A 26,640-nucleotide genomic window follows, 5' to 3' on the forward strand; every position below is an offset into this window, starting at 1 on the left:
CGCTGGACACAGGATTTGAGATAGTATTATTCGGAAACTGGTTGGTAGATTATATTTATCCAAATTAGCACGGGCACACGTGTAACTCATAGTAATATAATAGCCGTAACAGACTACCGTACCGCACCAAGGTCGCGGTGCGGTACGGTAGTCTGTTACGGCTTTAAATATACCCAAGTAACATTTTAGTCCTATACTTTTAGTTTTTATCGCTAAAAGCTTGTATAGACGTCGTATTAAGGTTTCAGAGGTGACCACCTGTCGTATAAAAGCGCTTGGCAACACCTTTTTGCTCTATAGGCTTATACAGCTAATATATTCTATAAGCAATTGATGTAAAGGTTTATTTCATCATTTTATAGAGCCGTTATAGGCGTGTACTATAACAGGTTCAAATATAACCACTATAGAGCAATATTACTGTATTTGGAATCACTTTTATGCAACTAATTTGCGCTATTATGGTTCCCTGCCAAGCCGCTATAGTTTTGTGTTTTAACAATGACAAAAACCCAACTATACAACGATTTTAGGATATAGTGGCTTTAGAGATCACTGCTATAGTACATAATACTTTAGTAGTTTGCGCTATTAAGGTTCCCTGCAAGCCGCTATAGTTTTGTGTTTTAACAGTGACAAAAACCCAACTATACAACGATTTTAGGATATAGTGGTTTTAAAGATCACTGCTATAGTACATAATACTTTAGTAGTTTGCGCTATTAAGGTTCCCTGCAAGCCTCTATAGTTTTGTGTTCTAACAGTGACAAAAACCCAGCTATACAACGATTTCAGGATATAGTGGCTTTAGAGATCACTGCTATAGTACATAATACTTTAGTAGTCATATGAACACTATTATAGAACTGTTTTGCTCTATAGTAGCGTTTTTGGGACATATTTATAGCGTTAAAAAGCGCTTTAGTAGTTTTTAAATCCCTATTATATCTCATCGCTGTAAACGTCACAATGACTCTTTTATATCACAAAACTGTTGTATAGTGGTTTTGTTTTTCTTTAAAAGACAACAGCGTTATAGTTGAGTTTTGATGTCTTTTATAAACCGAGTTAGATACATAAAGGTAGAAAACTACTACTTGTAAATGATAAATTTGATCTGTAATGGCTACTTATATCTTGCTTATATAAGTTCAGGCCTAAGCCACATAATGTGGTTCCGTACAAAATATTTTTATATTTTAATGAATTGATAAAAAATACCCCAGTGATATTAGTGACTGTAGGTGAGATTTATCATCAATGATTTAATACAAGCATAAAATCGTGACGGTTTAGATATTTATCGACATCCATTATTAGCACATTTTTTTTACCAATCACACTGAAAAAGGAAACAACAGTAATTACTACATCTAAATAAAAAAAAAATCCTATATCTTTCTAAAGAGTTTGTAGGTGTAACTGGGTCACAGCAAAATTCTTTTGGAACCCTAATTTTAATCATGATGGCGGTGAATATTTCGTCGTAAGTTCTATAGTTAGCCTATAAACGCGTCGGATTTACTTCTTGGCTGTATAGTAACTATGGAGAATATCATAATATTTTATTAAATTATTTTATTAAAAACATAAATAAATCGAGGGGGCATTTAAAATTCCTCATTAAACTAATACTATTCTAACGGTAAAACTTCAGTCCCATATACTTTTTGCACTAAGGACCGAATTATTCGACATCTAAATGGCGCATATTAATATAGTCTTTACTTATCACCATTTTACTTAGTACCGTTTTTGTGAAGTAAACACACAACAAAACCACTCACAACAGTTGATGGAAAACTTGATAGCAAATTTCGTAGTAAAGGAAATAGGAATAGTATAAAAAAGCACTATAATACAATTTCAAATACTACTATAGTATAAAACAAGCACTATAATGGAATCTCAAATGCCACTATAGTATAAATTAACACTATAATGGCGTTACTGACAACAAATTAGCACAAAAGTGATCATCACATCACTTTTATAGACCTAAAACGTCACGACTGACACTGTTACAGTTCTACTATATCACTGAATGGCACATAAGATGCGCCATTTCGGCTTTATACAATCTTCTTTGGTCTTTTATAGGACCTTAGGTGGTATTTGGGAAACGTTCTATCGACTACTATAGAACCACAAATTGTTACTTGGGTATATAGTTGGTCAAGCAGATCTTGTCAGTAGAAAAGGGCGGCAAATTTGAAAAATGTAGGCGCGAAGGGATATCGTCTCGTAGAGAATTTGAATTTCGCGCCTTTTTCTACTGACAAGATTTGCTTGGCCATCTATAGTATATATATTTATTTATAGTCTGGCAAACCAATTTTGACATACACGCATACCTTTTTAGAAGTTACCTGCCTAGCAAAAAATAAGACAGTTGCAGTTGGTATGATTTTCACTGCCTATGCTCCACTGACAAAGGGGGCTTATGCCAAACTATATCTATCGCATCATTAAAAAAAACTTGGCTGTATAAACTCAATGTCATGGTTAAAATTGCAAAAAGAAACTGCAAATTTGGCGCGAAAATGCGCTTTAAAAAAATATTTGACGTTTGGTACTAAAGCAAAGTAGAAAAAACAATTAGGTACTTATACCTACCTATTAGCTTATACATTAATAAGTTTTTATACGCTACTTACATAGTTGAGCTTATTCTAGTATTTTGAAAGTTTGCAAAACGTAACAATATGCCACGGGGAAAGAAAGGCAGAAAAAATAAATTCAACGAGGTAAATACATGTCTATGAATGCCAATTACGTCACTATAAGTTTGAAATATAATTTGAAGTGGTTATAGATAGTTTGATATCTACATATTGTCGAGACTATGTGGATTATTGTATAGACATTGACTACGACTAGGTGTGTAACTAATGTTTTGGAGTTTGGTCGTGTTTATTAATAAAATATTACATAAAAATTACATCAGCAAGGCTATAATTAATATAATTATACACAATACTGACTAGATTCTTACTTTACTTTTGTTTGTACAATGTTTGTACGTGCCATTTACACTTAGGTACACTAGTCAAGCCACGGCGATATCGCGTCGGCAGATCTTACCTACCTACCTCTATTCCATAAGAAAAAGTATTAAAAAAGTAAAAAAGCCTTGGAACTTCGACATTTGTGAAATTATCTATGCCTGAGACTCGAGTTGTTGCACCAGTCGCTTGCATAACGGCTACCATTGTACACACTAGCATTATTTTAATATATTTATTCAGAGCACTACCTACTCTGAGTAGCGCTAGTTAGTAGACTAATACTCACTCTAGAACAGTCCGGTTCAGGGCTTAGGCGTCTGACACTTCAGTTTTCTATAGAAAGCATCACGTGATCACCGACTCCCGAAACGAAGTGTCCGAAGGCACGGCCCCGACTCAGACCGTTCTAGAGTGAGTAGCGCATATAAGACGTTTGAAGTACCTAACTACTACTCTGAAGCTAGGTACATCTCCGATTGAAATGAAAATGAATATTTATCCGTTTTTGTTGGGACCTCCTGTTATTTCAGAACGCGCTTACAACGAGACTAATACAAATCAGCATGAAGATGGACGATCACATTTACAACAACCAGCTTGTAACACGCTCGGAGGCGGCAAACTACCTCCAAGAGATAGCCACTCTGAAGTTGCGGTGTCTACCCACGAATATCCGAGCGTTGCAGGTAGATTAAACATTTCTTATGCTGGTCATCCCTAAAACTATAAATACCTACTACAAATATATTCATAAATCTTAGCAAACCTCTGTTAAATTTTGTCCCTTTCTAACAAACACAAATGACATGATGACGGATAAGGACAAACGATTATCAAAGGCTTCTTAGACTTGACAAGCGTTTATGAATTACGACTATAGGTATGTAGTTAAGATGGTTTTACGGTAATCATTTTCATTCCATTCGTATTCTGTAAGTCAGTATTAACGCTCAATTGCATTAACCTTTTGGACGCCAATTACCGATATATCCGCACCGCAGGTCCAACGCCAAAGACGGATTAATAATCGGTCACAGACCACAGAGCAACATAGACCTACGCAGGGGCGTATTTACCCTAGGGCAATCCGGGCCATCGCCCGGGGCGCCAACCCGCCAGGGGCGGCAAATGCCGCCCCTGGCCGAGTGCATTTTGTAGGTTTTGGCGCCATTCAACCAACTTTTACTTCTCACTTTTTAACTTTTTTCTTGTTTATCTCAAATTAAAATTAACATAAATTAGTGGTGATTTACGTGAAAAAGTTATTGCAAACGCCGCTTGGGGCCGCTTATAGGGATCCCATAGTGTAAAGGGCACCGCAGGCGCCCTGTATGAAAGAGTGCGCTTCGCGCGACCTTTGTGTCGAGTGCGCCGCAGGCAAAGCTTATAGTGTAAAGGGCCTTAAATGTAAAAAGCCTGACTTTACAGTGTAAAGGACCCCGCAGACATCTTGTAGGTATGTCAGAGCTCTGCCCGACATTACAGTGTAAATGGCGCCGCATGCGCCCTGTAGGTATGCAAGAGCGTTCTAATCATTTTGCGTCAGTTTTGTGCATTAATTTTCGCACACGGTAGCCTCAAGCAAGAACATCGTAAAATTTCTGTAAAAAATGCCACATTTTTAGTTTTTTACAGCTTAAAGCTGACGTATTATATTATAATCCCTCGTATTTTATTTTTATATATTTCATTAAGGGGCTACCCGAGGTTTTTATCGATTTTTGACAAGTTTTGTATCGTATCTCCTTTTTTTGCACTACAGATAGAATTATAAGACAAACGGTTATTGGTTTTTCAATCTTTTATCTCCGGTTTTGTCCACCGGATTTTGAAAGAAATGAATACTTACTTTTTTATGATTTTTTTTACATTGTCTAAAAAAAAACACTTTTTTCGTATCTAGTTTGCAGTGAAGGATCTTACATGTACGAAATCTACATATTTGGGTTCGTCTTAGACGTCTCGAAAAACGTGTCCAGGGTTTTAATTTTAAACTAATTAACACAAAAGTTATGGCCAGCAAACCAGTTATTTAGCCTAAAATTGTTTAACTTTGATGCCAAATATCTCGAAGACAATGAACTTTGAAGTAAATATGGGATACTATATTGCTTAAAGCCGTTGCTGTTAATATAATTAGCTACAAAAAACATTAGAAAACTAAGGGATTCAGATCGAAGGTCATTGGCGTGGGGTAGCCCCTTAACATTGAATAAGATCTATCAAATATGACACCAATTTCACCAGAATCGGTTGACTGATGAGTAATTAAATTATTTATTAAATAAACACTGCAAATAGGGGTCATTTTAGCTCCAAATGCGTCGCGTCGTCTCTAGCGCAGAATCAGCGCAATCTAATGTAATGTCCGCTGCACACGCAGTTCCGAGTAATGGCTACTTTTTTCTTTACACTGATATCAAAAGTATACATTAAGTAAGGTATTATAATTACATAGTTACCTACAGAGACATAAGCCACCACGCCATAAAACTTCGTTACATCTGGTTTTTGATCCGCCCCCCATCTACGGGTTTTTGAAGACGTTTAATACCTAACGTTTCACGTGAAAAATAATTAAACATTGTGTATTTTTTTATTTAAATTGTTTTTTTCCTTAACTTCTGGGGCGGCAAAACTTATTGGCCCGGGGCGCCAAATTTCAAAATACGCCCCTGGACCTACGTGCATATGCATATAAAGTTCAATTTCAGTTTCGGTGACGTGGTTCGTCACTTCAGTGACGTGGCGTACGAGTGACAGCTTTTGTGGTTGACACGGCGTCGAAAAGGTTAAAGTAACGTACATTATGCCTACATTATGCCACGTAAAAAAGCCAGCCCATGGATAGGGCGTCGGTAATTGCACTAATTGCTTACCATCAGGCGATTCATCTGCTCGTTTGCCTCCTAAATCATAAAAAAACTTTGCGTTTTTAATTTTTTTTTATCTCATTTCAGGTAATCGAGAAACTCACTCGATTCATGAGTCTTATTCTTAAGGAAGAAGAAGAAGATGGTTATACCATCAGCAGCTCGCACAACCAATCTTTTCAAATGACGTACGAGTTCGCAGGATCCGCATCGCCCGTTTATTCTTTACCTGATGAAGACAGGAATATTAATATTCCTAACCAAAACGATATTGAGGATGTAAATGTAACTAATGTTACAGATGATGATATTACTCCCAAAGAAATGGATATAACTAATGTTACCGATGATGATGTTACTCACAAAAAAATAGATCTCAATGAACAGGTTAAAACAGTGAATATATCCCAAGTAGGATATGATTCCACTTACAATAAAAATACTATAGAAGATATTGAAGTAATAGATATTACTAATGACAGTGATATTGAACAAGGTATTAAAAATGCAGAAACTAACGAGGAACTTGTTTCTATTGAACGTGTAAATACTGGTATATCAACCATGACATTACAAGACAAGGATGACAGTCTAACTCAGTGTGACGATAATATTTGTTCTCAGAGTATCTTAGATAATTATGATAATGATATTACAAATAAAGTATTTAAAGAAAAAGATAGAACCAAAGGAGTCCAAATGGTTTATCATAGTGAAATTAATGCTAGAACTGACATTACTAATAATGTTAATAAACATTATCAAATAAACGCACCTTCGGCAACTATGGCTTATAATACTGCGATTGCAAATCCAAAATTAATGGTAATTCAACCAAAACTTGTAGTCGATGTAAATAGGAAACCAGTGCATCAACCTGATTTCATAGAAAATACTGATAAAGGAAAGAAAGTAACAAACAAAAATAATGCCAAAGTAATAAGACGGAGAACCAAGAAAAATAAAGAACTGAAAGTAGATAATGCAGTAAACTATAAACATGTCAATATTGATCCAAAAACTGTCAAAAAGCCTAAGAATGGCAAAAAAGTTAATGTAATATACAATGAAAACGTTGAAAATGATTTATCGTGGGTTGAAAATCTAAGGTATGTTAGGGAAATAAGCCCTAGCGAATATGACCCAGCACTATTAACCTTACTTCAAGATAACTTTTGGGACAATTTTCAACTACCGGGCACATGGGATGATTTAGATTTCAATGTTTGAATAATAGCAATAGTTCAATTCAGTAGTTTTTAATTTGTAATAGTTAAAGACATTAGACGTAATTTTAATGACAAGACTCAAAGGTGGTCAGACACTGTCAATAAAAATGACATTAATATTTAAGTAATTTGAGATTTTTCTGGATTTAAGACATTTCACAATATCGAAGTCAAAATTCTGTCATAATTATTTACAGTATCTGTAACCAATAAACACCTTTTAAACAACAAAGCAAATGTATCTTTAATAAATATCTAAATTGTATATATATATATAACTCAACATATAATAAATATGACTCTAGTATACTAAAGTGATTTTATCACGGGCTAAAAATATTACCAACTATGAGGCCCATTTGACAACAATAATAATCTTCAAAATACATATAACTATGTTAAAAAAACTTACTTTACAATATCACAAACAAACGCAACTATAATATGTATACCTAAAAGCAAATAAAGTCGCACCAAGAAAAGTCTGCAGCGGATTTGATAGCCCACGCAGTGTAAGTGTTATTTATACGTCATAATTTCATAGAAGTTTGACGTTTAAAATGACACTTGCACTGCGTGGGCTATCAAAATCGCTGCAGACTATTCACGGTCTGACTCTACAAAAACTTTGGCATAGTAACACATTTTTGCCATTTAAATTCATTGCATATTGCATATCTTTTTCACACAACAATATTAATGACAATAATGTCAATTAAATCTAAGTGTCAATAAACATCAATTCAATCGTCAAAGCGACCAGAAGAACGCTAAGCATTAATAATTTCGTGCATCGACCCACCATTTCCTATCTCTATCGCACGCGCACAATTATATTGCTGTCCCGCTCGCACAGTGGCGCTAACCACCGACATCATCGACGGGACATCAATATATAGCCGGTTAAGCAACCTTGTCAGTAGGAATAGGCATTTCAAATTTTCTATGGCACGAATACCCTTCGAGCCTACAGTTTTAAAATTTGCCGCTTTTTTCTACTGACGGAAATGGCTTGACAGACTGTAATTATGCGCGTTCTAAAGAGATAGAAATTGGCTTTGCGTCCTTACATTATTGTAAAACATTAGGTACTTCGAAGGTTTCTTGTATTATGACTAGCATAACCATAGAGAAATATAAGTAAGACAAGAGTGCTCACTCCATCCATACATCAGTTTTGGTACCAAAAATATTAGTATTTTCATAGTCGACATCGAGTAGCGAAATTATCAGTATTTTAAGTAGTAGTAGTACTGCCAAGTGACAATAGATGGAGCACCGACCGGAAAGTCTTATGTTGTTGAGATTAGAGTTTCCGGTCGGTGCTCCATCTATTGTCACTTGACAGTACTACTACTGCTACTTAAAGTACTGATAATTCCGCTACTCGATGCTATATGTCGACTATGAAACTACTAATATTTTTGGTGCCAAAACGGATGTATGGAGTGAGCACTCTATAAAGTAATTGCCCCCCATCTACAATTAATTTCAATTATACTAAAAAATCTAAGAAATTCTGCGAGTTTGGTCTGTTATAAAAAGCAACTCTTTTATACAGGATATACATAATAATACTGAGCGCACAAATGTATTTAGCAAACCAAACTTACTATCTACCGTTCAGGTGACTTCAACGCCATTATTATACTAATTTTAAACGATCACCCGAATTAATTCATGTAATATTGCCTAGCGGCCATGGTCGTTACAATACTCTAGTTTATCACCGATTTTATGCAAAAGCTACGATTACTAATAAATATTTTCATGATGTAACAATGTTTTAATAACAGCTACTAACATCACGTCATACTTGCGTGGAAACTTATTAAAAAGGTATTTTGAACCGTTACTTTATACTTTGACAAATCCAGCGAGCCTAAGTTGGTCGCGCTTTTGTGTCATCGCAGCTGTCACTTTTCATAGTCCGTTTTTTTTCAGATTAGAAAATTTATAACATAGTAGTGGTTACTTTTCCCCTCCAAAATTAAATATGAGTAACTATACACTGAATTATACTATCGTTTATACATATTGTATATTATACCACAATAATATTGTACCACAATATTAGATAGGTATCATGGGAACCCTAGCATTTCGGAAGAAAAATTTAATTACCACAACTATTGAGGTTAGAAATACCTTTATAGTCTTTATACGATGAAATCTAAACCTCAAGAAGGTATATTCTTATCACAATAATTTGTATGTATGGAAAGCTAAGATACCCAGCAAAACCATTAGCTTAGAACACATGCATAAATATTTGAAAGAAGACATGCTAAGCTAATAACTTTGCTGACTGTACCTATAATTCATAGTTTTTAATAATAACATATATGTAGGTATGTAAAATTGTAAAGTTTACTCTAAGTAAGTTTATATTTTATTAGGTTGATGATGAAATGTTGCCCAAATTTAGTTTTGAATGGTGTGTTAGTCTTTAATAACAATGTATTTAGAGTATTTATACGATTAATTCATATAATTACACTTATCTAATATTTTATATTTATAATTTTATAAATGCTCCTGGATTTTAATAAAAACAAGGAATGTTTTCCAAGTCCAAAAGAAAAACTAGCATGACTCTTCGAAAACGCCTAAAAGTAAATTAATAAATAAACATTATAATTATTAAGGTTTAGGTAAATTAGATATCCCTATTTGCTGCTTAGTAACATTAAAACCGCAAAAATAATGCTAAAAATATTTAAATAGCAATTGCGACAAGTACCAAAAGATAAGCATAATCGCAGTAACATTGCCTAAATAATCTGTAGGTAATTTAGATGTCAAATAAAAAGAAGTACAATTTATTTTATTTAACTTGATATAATTTAACCTCATGAGAATCACGGTCTCACAGTAGGTACCTACATAAAGCTCAATGAAATTTAAATAATTTTCAATGGGATTAGAGTTGCATTTGTTTTGTTTTGTTCAATTTTCACCAAAATAAACTCTATTTCCTAAACTAAACGTTCAAATTTCACTGGCAGATCAGTTGACAATTGTCATGTAATGTATAATGTATGGAATAGGTGGCGCCAGAATAGGTTTGAAATTCTGTTATTTATTTGGGATTGCTATGTCCTAGATGCTAATCCTTTGAGCCAAATCTTATAGGACAAAACTAGAGATAGTTAAAACCTATGCTAGCGCCATCTATCCAAGCCTTTGACAGTTGCCAACCTATTAGAAGCTAAACCATAATGGTTTTGTTCTTGCAAGAATGGATGTTCATAATGTACATGTCCTAAGTTTAGGCGCGTTTAGGTCTTAATGCTCACATTTAGAAATTCCCGTATTTAAAAGTTATGTGAAGTTAATTATATACTACCCTCCATAACTCATAGGCCTCGGTAATTAAAAACTAAACTTCCCTCTGACCTCGAAGAATCCCATACTGGTCTTATTGTAAATCAATGACTTCACATCTACGTACAAATGTAGTGCATAACTGTTTTCCATCGTATTTTCACGGAAATGTACGAACGTGTCTTGTTATTTCAATTAGTTTCGGTACAAAAAGTACTGAGGTTGACTGCAGTAGCATGACAAATAGGAACGTTTCGGAGGAAATACGATGGAAAACAATTATACACAACATCTGTAACTTTGTATGTTCCACTTCCCATAAAATGTATGTCATGGTTACTAATTTATATAACACACAGGCCTTAGTAATTAGAAACTAAATTTCCCTCTGACCTTGAAGAAGCCCATGCTGGTCTTTTTATGTAACATTGACGTCACACCTACGTAACTTTGTATGACTATGGGCGCGTGGTGTATACAGCAGGAGGATGAGGCCATAGCTTCGACGGCCCTCTGTATTTGTTATCAAATGGCGTATATTTAGAATGTTTAGAACAACTTAGACATATATCTCTGATACTATGGTAATTAGAAACTAAACTTCCCTCTGACCTTGAAGAAGTCCATGCTTGTCCTTTGTCTTATTATGTAACATTGACGTCACACCTAAGTAACTTTGTATGACTATGGGTGCGTGGTGTATACATTTCCAAATGGCCCACCATATTTAGAACCGCTTGTCATAAAATTTATTGCACAGTATTTAGACATTAATCTCCATAATTAGAAACTAAACTTCCTTCTGACCTTGAAGAAGCCCATGCTGGTCTTATTATGTAACATTGACGTCACACCTACGTAACTTTGTATAACTTTAGGTGTGTGGTGTACACATATTCAAATGGCCCACCTTATTTAGAACAGCTTCCCATAAAATTTATTGCACAGTATTTAGACATTAATCTAGAAACTAAACTTCCCTCTGACCTTGAAGAAGCCCATACTGGTCTTATTATGTAACATTGACGTCACACCTACGTAACTCTGTATGACTATGGGCGCGTGGTGTATACAGCAGGAGGATGAGGCCATAGCTTCGACGGCCCTCTGTAACTTCTGGGCGAAGATTTCCATGTCGTATGTGGAACGCTCTTCGACCTCGTCATCTGGAAATATAAGTTTTTTATATAAATAAGTTGAGTAAAATCAGGCATTCCTCATGGACCAACTACGTATGCACAACTAGTTGTGCCATAAGGATTTTTTTTTCTAAATCCTTCCCATAGACACAACTGGTTTACTGTAATTTAATTTTAGTTCCCAAATACACAACTATTCTTGGTATAGTCGTGGACGGTCTAGAACGCAAAATGACCACTTTTTTATATCACTAGGGTAGGTTAGGTTCGTTAGTTAACTTCAAATGGCCGAAGGCCAAACGGCACAGAATAGGAGCCCCGCGACAGCGGGGCTCCGTCGACATCGCTACGAGTAACATAAAGATAAAACGACGAAAATGATGTAGGCATTTTGCGTTCTGGACCGTTCGCGATGTAGACTAAAAGTGATATAGGCAAAATATTACACTAGTCATTTTGCGTTCTAGACCGTCCGCGAATAACCCCTATTCTTGAGTCTTGCCTGTAGTTGTGTTATAAATAATGGTTAGAGAGCACATTAGTTGTGCTTAGTTGTGCCAGTTGGGCGAAGTTGTGCCATTAGGAATACACGTAGTTGGTCCATGTGGAAAGCCTGGTCATAGGTGTTATGGCGGACGCTGTCAAAGTAACCTTCACACTTTCAAGTAAGGTTTACATTAGCTCCCTTCCACCCGGGAGCTTGGCGTTTGAGTGATGTTTGTGTTTATGACATAAAGCGTTCAAAAGGCTAATTGCTTAAAGGTTAAGAATCTCATCAACCCACCGGCAAAAAGCGGCTTCTATACAATCCAAGTAACGCTCTGCTTGAACCGACATGCTTAAATGACATGAAACTTGGCATAGCAACCGAGCGAGTAAAAATTTTGTACGTTACTAGTTGCTCTAATTTCTTTGTATTAAAATTTCTAGAATAAACCAACCAACCAAGCGGACTTAATACTATATTGCATTGTACCTTTGGGTAAAACACATAATTTTTCATGTCATTTCATACCTTTATGCCAGTAAATCGGATGAGACGCGAAAGTAATAAACGGGACGTCTTGACTAAAAGGGTTCCACGCCATTTTCAGCGGTAGCGGCTCTCCTTTATTCCACATCAGTCGGACTCCGCGGAGGTTGCGTTCTCTGTAAGAAAATAAGATATACAATAAGGTACACAACGTGTAACTAAAGATTAATTGAGTGTATAAGATGTGTAAGAATTAAATCGTGCGCCGCGCGACACCTGAAGAGTACGGTGTTGGGTTTCTATTGTTTCCCGAAAAGTTTGTTGAAAAGTGTATTGTTTGTCCGCATTTTCGTTAGTCATAATTTGTTTGGTTCAGAATGGCGTAACTTTTCAGGATTGCCATAAAACAAACATAAGCTAACCTATCTATAGGATAGCCTTACGAAAATCCTGAAAAGTTAACTGTTTCAGTTTTATGACTAATGATAATATGACAAACAATACATTATGACCAATATCATAATGTATTGTTTGTCATATTATCATTAGTCATAAATGGTGTTCTTCAAGTCCCCTAACTTAAGTACCCGCGTTGCCATACCTGTATAGAAAAGCGGTGACTGTACGTAGTTACATACATTTTGTGGTAACTGAATAGGATATTCAACTACTAATCAAATCAGTTTCTTTTTTCGAACTGTCAAAACGATTTTTCTACTATGGAATCTATATGAAACACTAGCATATGACGTCACAATCAAATTACCTACTCTTTATAGTTTTATACAGGTTTGAAATAGAAATAGCGTCTAAATATAACTGCTGTCTATACGTTTTTCTATTAATCTTCTGGTGCAATTTCATGCATCGTATAAAATAATTTATTTTAAATAGTCAAATACCCATATTGTCAAATGTCAACCCATAGTGAGCCGTACAGCGTCTGCATTAGCTCAATTAACTATCAAATTTGAACCAGGAATTTTATCTTAAACTTTCTTTACACATCTAATGCATTCAATAAATCTTCGGTATAAGGTACACATGTTGTAACACTAGTTATTCCTGATAGCAGTGCAGCAAAGTTGTTTTATTTTACGGTTATAAAACCGTAAAATAAAACAACTTATTATTAAAAAAATATGATGTATGTATTTTGTTATTTATAAAAATACATACTTACTTTTATACTTTTAAATGGTGTAAAAAGTGCTACCTACTCAGATCAATGTGCAGTAAGCTGTAAGCTGTTTTGTTTTTTGGCAAAAATCTATGAATATATTTAATAAATTGTAAATACGAATATAAAACTTATGTACATTTACGCACACTATATCTTAGTCTTCAAACAATTGCTTACTTAACATATAAATAATTAAATTTAAGTTATGTTATGTTATAAAAAATATCATTTTCAGTCAAGTAAGTATAGTACAAGCAAAAACCGATCTAATAAAAAGAAACCCAAACCAGTAAAAAGCTGTAACAATAAAAGCGTATATATAAATAAAACGTTGTAATTATTGCAGTTGACCTTATTATTTACTAAGCAAGGTTAATTTGATGAATTATTTTATTGCATTTTAGCCAGCTCAAACAATTTCGTTAATGAAGCGTTAATTATGTAAGCGCCACTTGCACCATCCCACTAACCCGGAGTTAACCGGTTAAACCTGGAGTTACCATGGTTACCAGTACAATTTGACACTGGGTTAACGGTTTAACGGGTTAACCCCGGGGTAGTGTGATGGTGCAAGTGGCGCTAATACTGTTAAAGAGCGTTAGCAAAATATTAGCAGTATGTAATGTACCTATAATCTTCTAAATACTTAAAAAAAACCAAATGCATACTTGACAGTAACTCAGCAGCTATAACCAATATGAGATTTAGGCTCCGTTTCCAGGAGATGTACGAGGATGCATAGCGAGGGATGAGTTTGTTAAGATACTCCCTCCTCCCTCCTCCTCCCTCGCTCAGCGCAGCCTTTATTGGACAGAGCCAATAGGGCTTAACAAACACATTCCTAATACATATAAGAAAAAACCGGACAAGTGCGAGTCGTACTCGCCCACCGAGGGTTCCGTACTTTTTAGTATTTGTTGTAATTGTTGTTATAGCGGCAACAGAAATACATCATCTGTGAAAATTTCAACTGTCTAGCTATCACGGTTCATGAGATACAGCCTGGTGACAGACAGACGGATAGCGAGTTTTAGTAATAGGGTCCCGTTTTTACCCTTTGGGTACGGAACCCTAAAAAACATGATAATGTCAATGTGTATGTCTAAAAAAATCTTGTATAATGAAACTTTCTTTAGTACAAAACTACAGTAAAAAAACGGAAAATAAAACGCCACAAATTACAGAAATAAATAGCCTCAGTTAGCATTAGGGTTGCCAGATGGTCGGGATTTGGCGGGATTCTCCCGATTTTTAGCAGGTGTTCCCGATTCCCGACAAAGTGTAAACTGTCCCGAAAACCAGCTTCACGTTATAAAACAATAATTTCAAGTTCATTTTGAGTCACAATTATTATGCAAACTGTTCGCCATCAAATAAAGCACTACGTTTGCTAAGATATATTTTTATGTTGAACAGAATTAATGAATGTATATTAGAGTCAATCAAATCAGACCCATGATAAAAATAGAATATTTTGTAATCGATAAATGCTCAAGAACGTGCCTTCGTATTTAACTACTTTCCAAGAATACATTTTAAATATTAAATATACTTACCTAGTTTTTGGTAATTTTTTTTGTAATTTTTCTTTTTAGGTAGATGCAACAGATATTCGGTATTCGGCCGAATAGTAGGCAACATTCGGCCGAATACCGAATATTGGGCAAAGTGTCCGAATAGGCCGAATACCGAATAGTTGCCGAATCATGGCATCGTGGCAATCGTGGCATCTCTAATTTTTTTTTCCCGACTTAAGTCCCAAAATCCCGAAAAATTGATATTGTTTCCCGATAATAGCGCCTTTCGATCTGGCAACCCTAGTTAGCATAGTAAAACTAACACGAACTAGTCGAGAAATCAAAAGTATAAAAGAGTTTTAAAATAAATGATTCCCTGTTATTTATCGATTTGTAAAAAAGTTAATTTTCAAATGTTTTGTTAGCATAGTGCTTGTTCATTCACAAATTTCCGTATAGCATGAACGCGTTATTAAAAAAATGCACAATTCATTAATTAATTTCATTGTCATGATTGTTCTATCCTTGTAGGGCGAATATTATTACTGTTGTCAAAGGATGTCGAACGTCATACACAGTACTTAAAGTTCATATTTAAATGGCAGCACCAATGGTTATCAGTCACGTGCGTACGCGTTTCATTGTAGCGCTGCTACTTATATATGGGATATAACTTTAACTACTGTATATAATTTTAAAATTTCCCTCAAAAACGTGCCCGAATTTAATCTGAACCTTACAGTATCGATATTTGTTAAACAAGCCAGCAAATAAACTGAAAACTACCGCAACTCAAAGTACCTAGGTTCAAAATACTTGTAATCGAAGAGTTTGGCGTCCCCCTCGTCGCTCGGCCGCCGGCACAGGCGATCTATGACGACGTCCTTCACCACGGTCGTCACGCCCGTCGCTATGCCGTTTAACCGACTGTAGTGAGTAAGAGAGGTTGCTTGTTTTAACCTTAGAGCATTTAGTAACTGGAGTAGCCTTTAAGAGCTTACCCCTCTGCCGAAAAACTTGCACAATTGTGCAAACTTTTGTATGGACTGACATGGCTATTTGTACGTTACGTACAAATCATGTAGAAATAGCAATAGATTTGACGTCCACTCCCCCGCAAAAATCGGCAGACTATTTCGTAAAGAAAATGACAGCGATGACATCTCCAGTTACTAAATGCTTTAAGGTTAACATATTCAGTGACGAAAACCCGACTATCGGGTATTGTACGATTTCGTTCCCAGGCCGGACAACCCGATAGTCGAGATCGTGGTACTACTGCTTTATATGACGAAATTGTTGTGGCCTGGCGCGGACGTCTTGTTTGGCTGGGTGGCAATGAATGTGTTAATGTATGTAGGTACATAGGTACCCTTTTTCAAGATTCTTCCTATACTCCACTGAGTTTTAGCGAGTAGTCGCTACACTGAAGAGGCTTCGCGACCACCTAAAGATGGGCAGCAACCGGCAACCCACAAGTTAATAACACTGGTTATGCCTGTGCTCTAAATTTTTACCTTAAAAATTGAACATTATTTGTTGATGTTAGGTTAGATTATATTGCGATTTTAGGTGTTAGGTATAAATATAAAATACAAATTCTTTGTAAAAATATCGAAGAAGTCATACATTAAACATTAAACACATTTACCCTTAAACAAATGCCCTAAAACAAAAAAGACAAACACTAATAACAATGATACCCCTCACACCTGCTAAAACATCGATTTAGAACAAAACATGTCATAAGTCATAAGATATGTGAATATATTTTTCTTATGTAACACTTGAGGGAGAGACAATGAGGCTTGAATCGTCTTAAAGGGATAAGCAAGTACTCACGGAACTAAAGAGGAGGGTGGGTACACCAGCTCCCCAATAACGATGGTGTCCAGATCGTCGAGGTACGTCTTCTTGAAGTCTAGCTGCTTCATGGCAATGAAGTCGTATTTTATGGTCATCACCAACCGGGACGTCAGCAGGACTATCCGCTCCTTCTCATTGTCCCATAGGGTTATTCTGAAGAGTTTGATCAGTGGTTATGATATTGTAAGCTCACGTTTAAGAGTGCTTTTCTACTGAGACGTAGACAATTGACAACTTGGAACAGACTTAAATTTCTTTTATTTTGGGAGATTTCAAAACAAAATAAATTCAACCATATTTCCTTCAAAATTGATTTCAAATTCAAATAGCATATTTTGTATGGAGGACATGGAGGTTAAAATGCTGCTAAGGGATATTTCATAGTATACTTTTATTTATTTATTTATATAGCCCTTTGTTCTGAATATGTTTGTTGATTTTATGATAGTAATTTTCAGTTCAGTGTGTCTGTCGGCAAAGGTCTCCAACTCCTTTGTATTTCCTCTCTCTTGCCACCCTTGTCCAGAGTGGTCCCACTGTAAGTATAATTTCATCTTCCTATCGTATTAATTGTGGACCTTGCGATCTTGACCCCTCTGTAGACATGAGCCTTCTTTGGCTCCACTTCTGTCTTGCATCTCATATGTGACCTGCCTAGTATACTTACTCTGTCAATAACCATGAACCAAGGTACTCCCCATCCTCAGGGAACAACAGCACTGTGATACACTCTTGTATGGCACTCTCGACAACTCCCTTCCGGAATGTGAAGAAATCCTGGATGTTCTCTCGGTTGAACGGTACATCGTAGCGGGGGTACACAGTTTGTGGTTCAGGTGGTGCTGCTGAGGCGTTGGCTTCTTGTGGCCTTCCTTCTGTAAAATTAGTTGTCTAATTAAATGTAAACTCTCTCTCTCTCTCTTTATCCCGGCTCTACCCTTATCGGGTAACTTCTTTACAATAGCCCAGTCTCATTGTCCACCCACTTCAATCCATAGACCATATTCACTTTTTCTACAATAATCCCAATGCCTGCTGAGACCGGTTCATGGGTGCTTATTGTTGCACCTGTGAACAGGTTCCAGCAGGCATTCTTCATGACATTAAAGCTCTCCAAAGGGCCTCCACATGTTGGGTCAATATCCCCACGCAAGCCTATCAAAAGACCAGGATTTATAGGCCCATGAAATCCAAAATATTACTACAAATTACCTCCAATGAAATTTGAATCATAAATGTCTGCCAGTACACAGTATTAATAATAATATTAGCCATACTGCTGTATGACAATAATTACAACAGAACTGATTAAAACTGAATTGATTAGTTGCAGTTGTTAATTTCTATGAGAAATGTTTAGGTACATTTCTAAATGACCTTGATTTGGTTGACAATATTGTTATTGCCAGTTATTTATTACCGAGTTTTTTTATTGTTGAATTGTTTCTACAATTTTTTTATTGTATTTGAAGTTTTTTACCGAATATACTCAAAGCAACTCAAAGTCAAAGCTTGAAACATCATCAAAAGTACAAATCGAAATCTCCAACATTGTCAAAATAATAGTAAATTCTAAATTGAAATACTTCTCAATTAGCTTTTAATCAATCCATAGGTATTTATGATGGAGAAGATTCCGTAGAAAACAATGTGTATGTGTTGAATCGAATTGATATTTTAATAGAATAAGTATAAACACAAAAGCTTATGACCGTTGTCTTCACATCTACTTACCGGCAAGAGACGATGTAGACGAATTCGATGGCAAAGAGTCCGCACCAGACAATACTGAGGGCTTACTTGTGTTGACACCCAGTGTATTACTACTACCACCTTGCTCTTCAGTGTTATTCTCCGAAGACAGCTGCAGCGTACCGCCGCGGAACTCCAGATCGTCGTCAAGCAAGTCACTCATGTTTGCTTGTTAATAAAATTGTTAAGCGTAATTTCGTAAATTCAATAATCGACCGCGATAAGACTAACGTCAAAATTATGGCAGTACATACTTGTGCAAATCGAGTTATTCTTATTTTGATTGATGATGGAACGTTGAAGTAAATAGCGCCTTATATCGTTGCTGTAAGATGTATTTTTGTTTGTTACGTATCATATCTTTTGGATATAAATTTATTTCAAAGATCGCTACCGAAAACAAACGTCAAAATTACGGCTGCGTTCACTAATTGCGCTTACCATAAACGCTATAAAGCTCTGGTTTCCTAGGAAAACCGAGCTTAACCGCGAAAATCAAAGTTCGCAAATTGCGGGCACCTTTCTCTGTAGATTTCTCTTCTTTCTACCATACAACTGTTTTCAAATACGTTTAAAAATCTATTATTTAATGTTATCTCTCTCTTTCTCTGTTACTCTAATTACAGTAAATAAAGAGTAGAAATTAAAAAGTGGCAACACTGTAGTGTCGTCCCTTTAAAATCAATTAATATAAGAGAACGGGACGACACTACAGTGTTGCTACTTTTTAATTTTTACTCTTTTTTGCCAGGCTACACGCCTTCATTTGAGTAAAAGCTATCTCTACCAAGCAATTTTCGAATTCCCGTTTTCGCGGTAGGCCCCCAGAGGCTACCGTAGAACACGAAAAGTATATATAGTTTGTTGTTTTTTCTTTATAGTTGGTCAAGCAAATGATGTCAGTAGAAAAAGGCGCATCATTTAAATTTTCTATGGGACGGTAACCCTTCGCACCTACATTTTTTAAATTGCCGTCTTTTTCTACTGACAAGATTTGCTTGACCATCTATACATCTATACTTAGGTACAAATTTGGTTTGCCAAACCATAAAAGGAGCTGGCTTAAAGGTAGGCCATAAAATCTAAAAAAAAAGTAAAAGGTGCGAAATTCAAAATTTGTATGGGAGATTCGCTATCAATCCGAACATAAGAAATGAAACACAATATTCTTAACCAAATATATTTATTTATATTTTACAAATTTCTTTACCTAACCCCTAAAAAAGTTTGGGCAGTTTTTTCTAGGGCCTTTACTAGTGAAACTGATTTTCGAAATGGTTGGTTTTACGCACAAACTACAACACAATTTCATCATCATCATCATCATCATTTCAGCCTATATACGTCCCACTGCTGGGCACAGGCCTCCTCTCATGCGCGAGACACAACACAATTTACATGAAACTAATTTTTTTAAAAGTAATGTAAACAAGTACTTACGTAGATGTTGTACCTTAAAGTTTAGTTAGAAGTTACTATTAGTTAAGTATAGCGTAATTTAATTTCATATATTATATCGGCACTACTTTGAAAAAAACCTACTATCTTATTTTTCTCAAAAATGGACGGCAAAGTCGACTTTGCCGTTTAAAAAATAGGTCGCGAAGCGCGTAGTTTATGGTCAGTCAAAAATTAAAAAGTTAAAAACATTGCAGTCTCGATTTTGGGACTGCAATGTTGCATACAAATTCCATTATTTGTCGAGTTCCAAACTTTTTAAAAGTTGAAATGGCCATATCAAATGAAGGCACAGGCCCATTAAACAGCCAAACAGATGATTAGTACCGCGACTATTTAGCTGTCTCAAATAGGTTGGCGTATTTTCGGCAGAAAAATACACTTCTATTTTTTTATTAAAAAAATAAAAGGCGGCAAAGCTAATTTTTTCAATTGTTTCTACTTTTTTCTGTGAAAATATATACGTAAGAACGTTGCTTTTGTAAAATATTTCTATGATATTTATATTTCTTGCACCATTTTTGAGAAAAGCACTATATATGACTCGGCTGGAAGGCTACTTGCTGGCTTCGGATTCAATTAAACGGACTCCCAAGGTCGTCCGTTTAAAACGAATCCTCAGCCTGCAAGTAGCTGCTTCCGAGCCTCGACAATAATGTACTATTGTCAATCAAAAGAAAATGTAGTATCTATGTATGGAATGCATACAGAGTTACTGCCTTTCAATTTTGAGTAGGTAGCAGTGTGAGATACTAGACTTTTTCAAAGTAATGACGATATGTATATTCGAACCTTTAGTCTAGGAGTCGAGCGAAGCTAACTTTGCGAGTGTCAACATAATCGTCAAACTGTGAAAATAACACGTTTATTACTGTACTTTCACAATGTATCACAGCACAGACTACATATATTTACTTTATGATCACAGTAAAGTGAAAAGTTAGCGTGTCCAACTCTACCATGATCTGCTCCTAATAGCGCCTGACAAAATTAAATGGCAAAGTTAAGGTAACGTATCATTTAACTCCAGACCCAGAGTGCCTACCGCTACCGCGAAAGAAGAAAAACGGTAATCCGTTGTCTTTCTCTATCGCTCTTCCAAATTCGTGCGATAGAGAGGCAGATAACGAAATTGCGATTTTCGCGGTAGGCCTCTGCCCGTTATTAACTTTGCGCACGACTGCGGCACCTGCTCAACGGTTCTTGATCACATTCGATTTTTCACATAATTATGTAAAGTTGTGTAAAAAAATAGGCTAACGCAATTTTCGCCTGCCGCGCAGTACATCGATATATTTTACTGCTAAGGTCAAATAAGGTCACCTCGGTGACAACTTGACAAGCGACTAACGTGGTAACGTTCACACTGTTAATTGAGAATTTGTATACCTTATTCCAATGACATACGGTACACCGTTAGTAGTAATAAAATTATGCATGAGTTTTTAAACACCGAACGGCTTTACAAATCGCTGGCCCAATATTACAAGGGTCTATGTTACATTTTTAAGATAGTTAAAATTCGACCTTATTTCACTGTGACAATGTTCAAATTTCAGTTTGATAAAAGTGAAACATAGAACCCTGTAATATTGGGCCAGCGAAATGGCACTCCTTATAAATATGCTAATAAGCCTATTCATCTTTTCATCGCAAATCGCTTTTTATAAACCATGGTATGATGTTGGCAAACAAGTGTACGGACAAATTGATGGTAAGCAAACATGGCAGCTTAAGTTAAATAGGTATATGTTTTATAAGGGGCAATGTTGTTGTAGCCCCTCGTGCTAGTTTAAACCCCAGCGAATAATTTCAAAATTTTGAATCTTGAGCGTTACGAGGGTTTCAAGGCACGACGGTTAAAAAAACTTTGCTGAGATACAAAAATTCCACCGCAACAACGCGAAGAACATACTAGTTGTAAAACATTAAAAATCTAATCCAAATGAATGTCTTTGACGGTCCTAAAAGTTTTGCTGGTTAATAACAGCGACATCTGTCGGCGGGGCAGCGCGACGGGTAGACGATGCATTGGTCCAGGCAGTAGACGTCAGCGCCCTCTCTCCCTTCCAGCTCCCCGATGGCTTCGCAAGTTTGTCTGGAAATGAGGATAGTTTTTGCTATATTAATTTAATCTTGCGCTGAATTTTAGAGAACTTATAAAACTTTAAAAATGTAAAAAACCGGACATTTTTTCACCGGACAGCTGACAGAAAAAAAGCTTTCAATTTATAAGAATCGCATTCATATCGGTTAATCCGTTTGGGAGCTACGACGCCACAGGTACATGCACCCACAGCTATTACCTATTACTAGAGTCAGACCGAGAAAAGTCTGCAGCGATTTTGATAGCCCACGCAGTGCAAGTGTCATTTTAAACGTCAAAGTTCTATGAAATTATGACGTGTAAATAACACTTGCACTGCATGGGCTATCAAAATCGCTGCAGACTTTTCTTGGTCTAACTCTACCTACTTTAATATAAAATGAAATTTTGAAACAGTTTTGCCTATGTTTTATTTCGTTTGATTGTATCTCTAAATTCAATTGTAGGTATGATGTCTTACAACTTTACTGTAGTTAGATTTTTCTTGCGAGGTACGAAGTAAAGAAAAAGTACATTAAATATTTTACTTACGGGCATGAGCACAGAGCCTCGGGACAATTAGGAGGATACCGAAGACAGTTGGTCTGACACCAATTCTGCATACCAGGCAGCACGCGGTACGCAGGCGAGGGCACGCAGACTTGGTCCCTGTAACCAGTGAAGTAGAGATCAAAATCGCTTGAAATAATGTTACACGTTTTGAAGGAGTATTAGAACGTTTGGGTACAAGTACATGCCGTGCGGATAAGAGTTAAACCAAGAAAAGTTTGCAGCGATTTTGACAGCTAGCCCACGCAGTGCAAATATTATTTTAAACGCCAAACTTCTATGAAATTATGACATGACGTATAAATAACACTTGCACTGCGTGGGCTATCAAAATCGCTGCAGACTTTTCTTGGTCTAACTCTAACTACTATTGTACAGTCAGCAACTGACGTAAAAACCTAAATGGGTACTGAACTTTGATCTATGAAAATGAAATAATTACGTTGCAGAGAATGTTATTTTTGATCTGCCTTTATTCACCTATTCTAACCCGCCGACATATAACCCTATGGTACATTGAAACACCTGGGCTATAACCGCGAAAATCGAAGTTCGCAAATTGCGGGCATTCTTCTCTGTCATTCTAATTACGCCTTCATTGGAGTAAAAGTGAAAGATCCCCGCAATTTCGGTTTTCGCGGTAGGCCCCCTGTTCGAACGTGTATGTCTAACATAAGTCGATATATGCGAGTCGGGACTCGGGACAGTCTTACGTACGAATTTACAAGTGCAACAGAGAGGCAACACGTCGAACGTGGTTCGCGGTAGGCCCTCAGGATTTACGTAGATAGGTAGGTATGTGTTGCTGACTGTACTATGTGAGTTTTAGAGTTACATTTCATATTAGTTTGTAGCACAAGACAATGAAATTAAAACAAGCATTCTTATATCACACACAGAACATGCTATAGAAAAGTACTATTTAAATAAGTGTAAAATGCTAGTTTATAACTGCCAACAAGAGCACTGGCCATTACCTTTAGCGCTGTAGCATAGTCAAGCCTCAATCGCTTATAGAAAACGCTAATAGAAACTAAAATTATGTATTGAATAATTTTACGGTTTAGACTCACTTGTTTTTAGTCACTCGCGCGACATGTTTCGGAGAACCTAGGTCTCCTTTCTCAAGCAATGACAGTGCATGACATGAACAGTGAATGATGTGAACATGTCGCGCGAGTGACTAAAAACAAGTGAGTCTAAACCTTAAAATTATTCAATGTTAGTATGTCTCACAGCAGTTTTTAAATTCGATTCAAATTATGTAAGGAAATGACGAGACTTTTCATCAGGATCCGTCATCGTGATAGGCCCCGTGCATGAACTATAGGGGGCAGCATATGAGCCTTCAGATTTCTGGCGCGAGGCGTAAATGACGTAAATGTCTCGTCTCGATTATGCTTCCGATGTAGCCCACAAGATGGCAGAACCTACTATGCACAAGGAAAGATACCGATGAGAACGGTAGATGGTAGCACTTGCTTTGGCAATGTACATGTGCACATATGTTTCCGATTCAGGCCACAAGATGGCAGACCCTCCAACGCGCACGGTCCCTATACATTTTTAGTTTTCGATTGGCGTTTGTCGACAAGCGATTGTGATTTTCCTATGGCTTCAGGAACCATAGCCAAGATACCAATCGATTAGGTACACTTCCGTAGCGAACGAAACGTAACTGTTTCTGACGCACTATTATGGAAGAGTGAACGAAAGAGATTACAGTATCGTTCGCTGAGGAGCGAACGATTGGCATCTGGGCTATAACCGCGAAAATCGAAGTTCGCAAATTGCGGGCATCTTTTTCTGTCACTTTAATAACGCCTTCGTTGGAGTAAAATAGAAAGATCCCGCAATTTGCGAATTTCGGTTTTCGCGGTAGCCCCCCTGGGCTTAGCACCCGTTCAGAATTCGAAAACATAAAGACGAAGTTTAGTTACAACACAGACGACGGCCATTCCATAGAATATAATAATTTAACGCAACGGACTGAAACATACAAAGATTAGAAATTATTTACACGAAGAGTCCACATATGTACAAATCCCAAACCGAAGGGCCAAAACAAACTGTTTGTACCTAATAACTTGAGGGACGAAATCTTCGTCGCTATCCGAAATATCGTTGCTGAAAGAAAATTCATATGATACAGTCGTTATTCACAAAGACACGGTAAAACGAACTTTATGTACATAGTGATAAGGTTTACCTAAGTTGTAACGATTCTTCATAGCCTCTTTCCTCCCTGAAAAAAGCATGCGCATGCGTAAGCGGGTGATGAAATAATAAAACAAATTTGCATAAATACATATTAGGTACAATAGAAATAAATAAGATGCATCAGCTTTTATGATTAGTGGTGCTAGATTTGATAAAAGAACTACTTGGAATATTTACATATTTAGAAATAGGTAAGAATATTATTATACAGCATGTAATTTTTTTTTCGAATAAGTACAGTCACCTGCATCGCAAAAAGCGAGCAAAAACAAACCTACAAGCGAGCAAAAGCTCCACGAATTATTTTTGTGCGCTTCATAGTGCAAAATAAACTATCATCTGCAGGTGATTGTACCAGCTTGGGAAGGTACTTACTTTATGAGCTATATGAATTTTTATGTTTCCACCAAATGCATCCAAAAACCCTGCATTTATTCTGAATAGCATTTATATTTTTTATAGTTGAATAATCATGGAGGCAGCAGAAGCATATGAGAGGCACCAAATTTCCATCTACACTACTTACACCCATTCTTACACCCATGATTGCTGGTTGATAGCTTGTCATCCAAAATACCCGTTCGCTCTTGACTTTACAAATAAGATTGTGTCAAAATATGTATATTATTTCAGGTACCTACAACTCAGGTAGAGCTGTACTATTACAAAAAACTTCCTAAGAGCTTCCTTCTATGCGCTTACCAATATCGAAGTATCATCTCAAAACAAATATACATTAGTTTTGTTACCTCACAACCAACGGGTACAGGTTCTGCGGCCGGTACGCGTCCCTATAATACAGCAGGAAGGGGTTGTCCCTCCGGAAGTCGCCAGCGAAGGCCGGCGGCAGGCCTCCGGTGCTCGTTATGATGCTGATGTCGGCGCAGTTCCGGAAAGTCTCGGAACGCCCGCAGCCCACGGCCTCCGTGCCGTTTGGGCAGATGCCCCACATGTTTCCTGGAATTTTTGATTCATGAGCGTTCCTTTTATTTTTTGCCATTTTTATATATTGTGACCTTTTTTGCCACTTTTGTGTTATTTCTAGTCAGGATCGCGAGCCCTTCTCATCCTTGTAGGAGAAAAAAAGAGTCCTAAGATTTTACATTTTTCAAACTTTCCTTTTTGTTACCGCCATACAAAGTATATGGGGAAATGGTAACACAATAGGAAAAAAACTCTGGGACATTTTTTTATCTCATTAGGATCGAATAAGAGGTCGTGATTCTGAGTAGAAATAATAGTGGCAATTTATAAAAGTGGCAAAAAAGGTAACAATATATAAAAATGGCAAAAAAGAAAAGAAACGCTCTGATTTGAATTATGGATTAAACTAACTTTAAGGTTAAATTCACCTTTAATCACTCGCGCGACATCCAAGCACTAAGCTCGGATGACGGAGTAAAGGTCCGACCAAACCGCTGCTTAAAAAACGGTGACGT

The 26,640-nt window shown here is 36.5% G+C and overlaps 2 protein-coding genes across 9 annotated transcripts in view; both read right to left on the reverse strand.

Annotated features, from left to right (window-relative positions):
* Positions 1–10,444: 10,444 nt before the first annotated feature.
* LOC134792995 (tumor protein p63-regulated gene 1-like protein) lies at positions 10,445–19,098 on the reverse strand. 6 transcript variants are annotated; one of them, XR_010144487.1, is made up of 7 exons: positions 18,850–19,098; positions 17,783–17,990; positions 17,092–17,268; positions 16,051–16,176; positions 12,592–12,725; positions 11,245–11,603; positions 10,445–11,049 (listed from the first exon to the last, which is right to left on the reverse strand). XR_010144487.1 is itself a non-coding variant. In XM_063764500.1 (6 exons), exons 1-6 carry the CDS (start codon positions 19,028–19,030, stop codon positions 11,401–11,403), a joined length of 1,026 nt encoding a protein of 341 aa, XP_063620570.1. In that variant the 5' UTR covers positions 19,031–19,098; the 3' UTR covers positions 11,056–11,400. The 6 variants fall into 6 exon arrangements, 4 of the variants coding, with proteins under 4 accessions (XP_063620570.1, XP_063620571.1, XP_063620569.1 ...); XR_010144486.1 differs by having other exon boundaries at positions 10,445–10,877; positions 11,104–11,603; XM_063764500.1 differs by lacking the exon at positions 10,445–11,049 and having other exon boundaries at positions 11,056–11,603; positions 17,783–17,987.
* A 3,182-nt stretch (positions 19,099–22,280) lies between these two features.
* The window catches only part of LOC134793022 (uncharacterized), an 83,983-nt gene continuing 79,623 nt past the window's right edge, over positions 22,281–26,640 (reverse strand). For 2 of the 3 annotated variants that reach the window (XM_063764549.1, XM_063764550.1), the window contains exons 7-9: positions 25,951–26,158; positions 22,964–23,080; positions 22,281–22,423 (exon numbers count right to left, since the gene is read on the reverse strand). In XM_063764549.1, the coding sequence (XP_063620619.1) occupies positions 22,306–22,423; positions 22,964–23,080; positions 25,951–26,158 (443 nt within the window). In that variant the 3' untranslated portion in view covers positions 22,281–22,305. Of the gene's footprint in view, positions 22,424–22,963; positions 23,081–25,060; positions 25,109–25,950; positions 26,159–26,640 lie in introns of all 3 variants that reach the window. The other variant, XM_063764547.1, reaches the window with a different exon arrangement.

This window comes from Cydia splendana, chromosome 8 (genome assembly GCF_910591565.1).
Source record: "Cydia splendana chromosome 8, ilCydSple1.2, whole genome shotgun sequence".
Classification (NCBI taxonomy): domain Eukaryota; kingdom Metazoa; phylum Arthropoda; class Insecta; order Lepidoptera; family Tortricidae; genus Cydia; species Cydia splendana.